Source organism: Buceros rhinoceros, unplaced genomic scaffold (assembly GCF_000710305.1).
Source record: "Buceros rhinoceros silvestris isolate BGI_N320 unplaced genomic scaffold, ASM71030v1 scaffold32835, whole genome shotgun sequence".
Lineage (NCBI taxonomy): Eukaryota > Metazoa > Chordata > Aves > Bucerotiformes > Bucerotidae > Buceros > Buceros rhinoceros.
The window spans coordinates 46,254-54,608 of NW_010413932.1; the positions used below are offsets into that span (position 1 = coordinate 46,254).

The 8,355-nt window shown below is 35.9% G+C and overlaps 1 protein-coding gene across 5 annotated transcripts in view; it reads left to right on the forward strand.

Moving 5' to 3' along the window:
* Positions 1–8,355, forward strand: part of PUM2 (pumilio RNA-binding family member 2) — a 44,417-nt gene that overhangs the window by 24,472 nt on the left and 11,590 nt on the right. For 4 of the 5 annotated variants that reach the window (XM_010136935.1, XM_010136936.1, XM_010136932.1 and 1 more), the window contains one exon: positions 4,629–4,865. The exons of the other annotated variant lie outside the window; for it this stretch is intronic. In XM_010136935.1, coding sequence (XP_010135237.1) covers positions 4,629–4,865 — 237 coding nt within the window. The remainder of the gene's footprint in view (positions 1–4,628; positions 4,866–8,355) is intronic. 5 annotated transcript variants of the gene reach the window in all.

Here is an 8,355-nt window from a genome sequence, read left to right on the forward strand (position 1 = left end):
GGGAAAGAAAAACTGTGTTAAATTCACTTGGGCTCTGTATACAAGATGCATTTTTTGAACAATATCCTATAGTTAGAGATAATTCCAAAATGCTTTTCCATATTACACACTGTTATTTCCCCCAGAAAATTGTTATTGTTTTTAGCAAACTTTTTTATTTTTAATAAAATCTTCACTCTCTGTTTAAACAATTGGTGATGTTTGAGAGATGCATTCTTTTGTTGTAATTTTCATGTCAGGAAAATTCCTAATTTTTTAAAAAGTCAAATAGCGTATGACTTCTAAAGTTGATCCAATATTGAAGTGTTTGTTTCCGTAAAAGTTTTAATAGGATTTATAAAATGGAAGGACTTAATACCCAAGAATAGCCCTTGTTAACTTTAGTAGGTTTAATCTTAGATACAGTTAAGCCTAAATTGTTCTGTGCAAGTGTGGGGTCTTAAATTCAACAGATGCTCCTAAATATTATCAACCTGTTTGTATTTAAAAAATTAAAAAATCAATGTTGCCATCTTGTTTTTGCTCTATAGCAGAAATTTCTTATTTGCACAGTTTGTAAACATGCAAGGTGGATTTTCTTAGATTTCAGATTCAGTGTTAGTAAGGCAAGCAAATTTCTTCTCTAAAGAGTATTTCCCATGGGTATTAATCTCTTAAATTACTGTATTACTTATAATTATTTTTATTATTATTTTAATGAAATCTGTTTTTAATCTTAGGTATCTTGCAGATGGGTAGAAATTGGGAGAAATTTATGTACTGTAAGAGTATTCATTTCAAAATTAAATGCCCTAAAGGAAATAATTAGAAACAAAATTAAATTTTGAAAGAAATGTAAAAAGTGGAGATGATTACAAGATAGCTTAATAGATGGAAAAACAGAAGGAAAAACATACCCTTAGTGTTAAAACATGATACCTCTTATTTGGTAACTAAGCGGAGGTGAATAATGACTTCAGATATACTGTGTATGAACAGAGAGAATTTGTCAGTGTTGCTTTTCATTAAATACTCTGAAAAAGTATTATAATTCAACAAAACTAATGCTAGGAAATTAGAATGAAGTTTTACATTGATCCTCTCTAATATCTGATTTTAAAGAGTGGAATAGGAGACTAAACATATCGTCTTTAATTTGAGAAAAATAAATTAAAAATGCAAAGGCTACTCAGTCATGTAGGGTTTAATTTTCCATAATACCACACCAGGTAAATCTTATTTACAAAGTAAATGTGCTATCCAAGTGCTGTATTTTATGTAATATACTTTGTCCTTAGCTACTTGAAGGATTTCAATGAATTATTAGCAGCTGTGTTTTGCTCTAGGTACAGTTTAATTTCATCACTAGACAGTGATGATACCTGCATATATAATGCAGTGCACCCATTATAAGACTGCAGGTAGAGTAGTAAGTCATAAAAGTCTTCATCCAGCATTATCACAAGGACTTCCATACAATACAAATTTTAGTTCTGTATCTGCTTAAGAAGAATCAGTATAGTTCTTTTTGACACAGGAGATTAAGCCTTTTTCTTGTTGCAAAGGTCAGTTCCAAGCTTTGTACAAAGCCTTCAGCATAGACAGCATATGCTGAAATCTTAGAGCAGTATCCTAGGTGATTTAATTAGCATAGTAGTTTCCACAGGGAAACAGGAAGCCTGTGCTTTTGCAGTTTGAGAAGTGCTGATGAAAGGTGCTTATTGGAATAAAAGTATATTGAAAGTGCCCTTCTGCCAAGTATAAATTGTACTTGCCATAATAGCCACTTAAAAATGCTTCCTGATTTTTTTTTAAGATTTCTTGAGCTGTACGTATATATGAATTGAATGACATAGAGAAGTACTTACACAAATGTGTTAATGAAAGTTTAACTTTTTATCTGCCAAAGTTTCAGCTTCTTTGTAAATCCCCTCTCAGTGTGTTGAAAAGATTGAATTTCGGTTAAAATATAGCCATGAAGACTGACAGGTGGCAATACAGATCTTGCCTTATGTTTTCAGTTGTTGCAGGGAGGAAAAAAAAATAGCTCTGCAAAAAAATGCAAAGGTGAGCGTATTCTAGCTAAATGACTGAACAACGAAGTAAAAACAGGAAGAGGCAAGCATACCACATAAATGCCTGTACGTAACGTGCAGTGTCTGCTCTTCTGTTACAAGGTTATTTGTACTCCATTTTAAAGGTTTAGGTGCGTAAGTTACTGCAGCTTAACAGGGAGCGAAGAATTAGATTAACTATGGCAGCTTTTCAGGTGCCTACTTCTGGCTTGTAACAAGTGTAAAATAATTGCATTAGCTTAGTGGTGGAGAGGGGTAAGCTAATTCAAATTATCTTGTAGGGTTTGTGAGCTTTGCTTGTGTGTGCGTGTGTGAAAATGCAGCTCAGCTGGTTCAGAGTGACTTGTTAAGCTGCAGTAATTTAGCTCGGTAAGAAACCCTGAAAGAAAGCTAAAGTTTGTTTAGGTTTTTTCATTATTGGAAAAATAACAATCTGTCATGTAGGGTTATATTAACATTCATGTGGTTCACTAGCTGAGCCAGAACCTGTAGATCTAGTCTCAAATCTTGAGATATCTTTCAACTGTTGCCTTAAATTGCTTTTTTGCTTTCGTATTCTGAATCTCCTTACCTAGTTAGTCCAGTATATTTCCTTCTGGTTTCTCCTCTAGTCTATCTTCCTTCCCAGTTTCCAGGCAACATTTTTTTCCCACTTCTCCTCCTAAATCTGTTTCTGTTTCTGCTTGTACTGTGTGATGTTCCCATCGTCATCATCTTACTATTCCAGTCTTTTTGCCCCACAGTCACAAATACCTTCTACAGCCTGACTTTTTCCTTCAGATCTACTTTCTTTTCATCCTCAGTCCCACTGGTTTTGAAAATGCTTGCCAGTTTTTCTTGCAGTCTCCTTGTTGGCTCCTTTGTCTGCCCTCTCTCTCCTCCTGGTTCTGATTTGGTTATTGGTTTGTTGGATTTTGGTTTTTTTTTTCTTTTTCCCTGGTCTATTTCTTGCATTTGGCTTTTGTCTCCTCTGCATTTGAAGTAGAAAACTTGCTTTCCACACAGCCTGATGGGCATTCTGAACACAAGGTGGAACCTTGGACAGCAGTTTCAGAGTCTGTTTTTGACATGTCACACAGAGACCTAGAAGTTCAATTGCAGGGAAAACCTTTATCAGCCATCTCAGATGTGCCGTGTATGGGCAGGAGTTTAAATTTTCAGCGGTGAGTCTGTAGCAGATCTGTGCTGAACTTGTATGAATTGTGAATTTGCTAAGATTTTTTAGCTCAAGGAGAGCATGAAAATGAAGGTCTCCTGTTGCTAGCGTGTTGGTCTGAGTACATGAAAGCATGAATTTCTCAAATAATAAGGAGCTGGATTATTTTGCTAAGGATAAAGCCGCTTTCCTTGCCTGTTTTTCTGAAATGGCAGTGCTGTTTGGGAAGAATGTCTTTGAAAAATTTGGTCCCAGCAGGTACCTTTCATGGCAGATACCTGCCATGAAAAAAATTAGCCAAGTTGCTAACATTGTGAGAAAACAAATTAGTGTCTTAAAATGGGAAGTATCTGGTGACCTTTATACTGGTCCATGCTGCCAGCTTTAGTAGGAAGGTAAGGGTAAGATTATGGAATTCTGACCTTTTCTTTTTGAAGAAGAAATCAAATTTCCAAATTAAGAAACTTAAGAAGCCTTTTTGTTATCAAAATTAAAATCTTTGTTACCATAATCTTGGTTTTGTTCAGGAGTATGATAATGTTCCAGTGTTCAAAATAGGCACTCTAGTGTTACATTTCACTAGTATGCAACAGATACTAGAATTTAACATTTCTAAAAACTTCTTATTGTTCTCCTAATTTATCCTAGACTGATCATCGCCTTGCTGAATGATGCTGTGCAGGATAACCAGTTCTTTACTAATACACTGTTATCCAAGTTTCTAGTCTAATTTTACTTTCAGAAATACTGGTAGCAGTAAATTACATTTTGAGTTTCTCACCTTGATTTCCGTATCTCTACTCTGCTTCTCATCGTCTTTGACTATTCCTTCCTTATAATACCTTTTCAAAACACTTCTTAGAGAACCATAATTCTCATAGGTAATTTTAAGTAGTAAGTTTTTTTTTCCTACAGGTGAGGGGTTCACAAACAAGGAAGTTCAGAAACAGCTGAACAGCAACATAGGTTATTTTCTGTCCTCTTACAACAGCAACCAATTGTCTCTAGCCATTTTCCTGATATCAGGTATCACTGTCTGACTAATAATATATGGTGAAAACAAAGTTTAGTGGAAATATTTTTAGAATAATTTATTCTATAAAGTGACAGTGTAATCTAATCTCATAAGTTCCATATTTGTCCCAAAGCCAGGCAGTTAAAACAGAGTACTGCACTATTACTGTCAGAGGTCTAGAATGAATTGTTGAAAGACATGGGCATTGGTGAAGTTACTTATCAGTGGTATGTTTATACCCACTTAGATTTACTTTAAAAGCATGTGTGGTTATCACAGTAATTGTCTTTGTCATAACGATTGCTGTAATTGTTGTGATCGCATCTGTAATTGCCCAGCTGTAGTTGGATAGGTTTTATTCAGTTGACACTGTGTAATTAGGGTCTTTTTATTTCTTCTTCAGTTGGCAGTTCTGCAAGTAGTAGTGCCACAAGGAGAGATTCTCTATCTACTAGCTCTGACTTGTACAAAAGATCTAGTAGCAGCCTAGCACCCATAGGGCAGCCATTTTACAATAGTCTGGGATTTTCCTCCTCTCCAAGTCCAATAGGCATGCCTCTGCCAAGCCAAACGCCAGGACATTCACTTACGCCACCGCCATCACTTTCATCACATGGATCCTCATCCAGTTTGCATTTAGGTAAAAAAAAACAAAAACAAAAAAGCAAAAATACACTTTTTGTTTGTATGTGTGTATGTATTTCTTTGTGTAAAAATATGTGTTGCATAAGAGATGTCACATTACCTTTGCTGTTAAACAGTTCTGTAATGAAGAGGGGCCATTCCTGAAAGGTGAAGAGCATGCTGAAATGCTCATTGATTTGACAGTGGAGAGCACTTGGCTTTTTGCAGTATCAGGCCAACAACTGATTTTCCTTCCCTCTTGCAGAAGCCCAATAGAGAGCGCAGTAAGACTTATTGGTCCTTTTGGTTTCTGTTTCTACAGTATGACAAGCAAAGGTGCATTATTTTTGTTTCTATTTGAGTGTATTACTACTTTAAGGACATTTTAAGATGATGATGTGTTTAACAGTGAAGCGACTTTCACTACTGCCCCTTACTATGATAAAGTAGAAAAGCAAGCGAAGCTCTCCATCTAAATATGTATCTAAGGGTGATTTTTGAAACAGCCTGCTACCTCATGGCCTGGGTGCTTCGCCAGAAAGACAACAGTTTATCATCAGGCTGGTGGAAAAAAAGAAAATGCATTATTTGTGAAAAAAAAAGCAAAGACTTTGTTTCAGTGGTGGCTCTCTGTTATCAGACATATTTTTTAAGGAATTATGATAGCAATATTTTAGAAAATACTTGAGCTAGCTAGTTGATATGGGAGCTCAACCTTTTTAAATTTAGAAAAATCTGAAGAAATCCCACCGTGGCCTACAGCATGTTTAGAAGAGAATGCCTCTAACCTGAGGTTACTTGATAAAGTTTTCCCTTTTCTTCTGCAAATATTTGTGGTCATTTAATTCGGATGCTAAATCATACAATGAAGCAGGATGTAATTTCAAGATTGAGTTGTCTATTGGTCAGTAAACTATTCAGTGCGCAGTTTGATGCATTAGGCAACTTAATGCCCTGTACTTCTGTTAGTGCAAATAAAACAGGAAAAATGTTAAAAGTGCCTACCAAAATACCCTTTAAGTGAGAAATGTGTGAGTGATTTTGTATAACAAGGTATAAAGTAATTTAAATATATTACATTTACCGTTCAGTATCCCCTTCATGGTTAAGTGCTGAATACCCAAAGTAAAACTGGGCAAGGGGATGTTTCAGCACGTTTTATTTTTTTTTACTTACCTTTTTTCCTTTTTCAGGTCTACAAAGTGCACCTTTGGGCTGAGACCAAGCATGGAAAGTTTCAGCCCAAATGGAGGCTTTTGAGAAAGTTCTGAACATCTGACAATGGGGTTATCCTGGAAATGTTTTTCTTTCTTTCTTTTCAAAGTACTCTCACAATAGTTTTCATATTACTGAAAACTATACTTAAACCAAATTTTGGAAGGCATTATCTAAAATTCAAAACATTTAAAGTTTTGTGTTGTTTCACATTTGATAAATGTTAAAGACTTTTTTCCGTTCTAAGAAAATAAGCTGCAATCAATATAGAGGATTACCTCTATCAGCAGAACTAGTTAAATAACTTATTTTAATCCATTTTGGACTGTTTGGCAGTGTGAAATAAGCATAACAGCTTGTTAAAATCATGTACTAGATCAGTGTGTGAAGGCCAGAATGTACAGTTGTACTCTGAAAATTGGCACAACCTTGTTGGCTTCCACGTGTACTGCCTCTTCATCTTCCAAATGAAGTGGACCTTGATTACGGGTAAAATTTTTCTCCTTACTAAATCAATCTGAAATCTGGAAATAGGGGTCTTGGATTTTCGCTCGCACAAAGAAGCAGTAATTTTTTTCGCACTTTGCCCTCTGTCATGCTTGTGCAGCTACATCCAAGGTGCACCATTGCAAAAAGCTGAAGACAATTTCTGAAGTTAATTGTCTGTCCTGTTAAATTTATTTGGGTGTGTTCATTAGCCACTCTTTGGAAGCATTTGTTTTGGTATCTCATGAAAAATAAAAAGCCAAAGCTTTCTCACCAAATAAGTTATACCTGAAATCGAGCAGGGAGTATATTTTAAGAAGTGTGTGATTATCATGCAGTCACTTTTCAGAGTAGAACAATGTTGTAACGTCATGTCCACATGCAGTTTCCATTGGTTATCCTGATAATGCCTGTCAAATGCAGCTCTCCTTCCACCTTCAAAAATTGTTGTCCTGCCTGCTTATATCGACAGGTTCAGCTAAGTTTAACTCCTGTTTTAAAATGGGCATCAAACTCGGTTGCTCCCGTTTCAGCCACCGGAATACTAGTGCACAATACTGGGAAAGGGTGCATGGTTTTATAACCCCTTTGTCAGACACAATTTGTAGCTTAGAAGACCAGCTTCCCTTTTACAAGACATTAATGATATTTTACTGTTTTTATCTCACCAACTCTTATCCAACATCCTAAAATAGGAATCACTAATTACTTTGTTTTTCCGTATTTGAAGGGATTTGTCAGTTGTCTGTAACTGCTTCTTCACTGTAATCAGTTGGAGCGGTAAGGTCATGAATTTGAACTACCCTTTCACTCCCAGGGACAAAAAAACACAAGAGGAAGTGTTTTTCCTGTGTTATAAAAAGTCCTTTTAGGCTGGTAGTGCTTGATCTGTTCGGTGGTGCATTGCAGTATTTTAAGGGTTTGGTGTAGATTAGGACTTTTAAAGTCTGGGCTTTTGGAGGTGTTTGTTTTCTGTGTGTTGCAAGCCAAGCTTGTTAGTGGTTTAGGTTGATGCTGGTTTATCATCAGAAATGGTCATTCTGGGTGAGACTAAAGGCCCCTTGGCAAGACAGTATGGGGATCTTTGCATTGCCCCTGCTGTGTACCTACTCTGCAGGGCTTTGGAAAACCAGGCATAATTAGCACTTGCCTGAATTCATAAAGTATACCTACATATATATGCATATATGTGTGCTTATATATGTGTAATTCTCTTTTCCATATGAAGATGAAAATTTTAGCTGAGGATGAGATGAAGCTGCTTTTTTACAGATGAACAAATACATAGTAGAAAGCAAGTGTAAAGTGTTTATATACTTGCACATATTTTACTAGAACATAATATTGCTGACTGATTTAAACAACAGTTACTCTTTTATGTCTTGGTTAGAAACAATTTAATAAATGCTTTGGTAATAAGTACTAACAGACTAATGCTATCAAAATCAGTGTGCCTAGACCTAGTTTTTAGTATTTTTTCATGTTCTCTTTTACATCAAATATGCTATCTATGTTAAGGGGTTAGTAATTGAACAGGCTTTGTGTCCATGAAGCTTAGTAAGGCTCTGTTATAGATGGTCTATTTCCCCTCTATACCTCTGTGCCTCTTCCCTATGGATTAGCCACAGGGATTTAGATTCAGTTAAACTGTAAAACAACTTAATATTGTTCATTGCATCAGAGATGTTGGTTTTACAAGATCAGAATTGATAGCAGCGAGGTTATCCAAAGAATGAACTGCACACTTCGATCCCCAGTGGTGTGTAATTATCTGGCTGTACTGATACCTGGTAACAGGCTTGTCA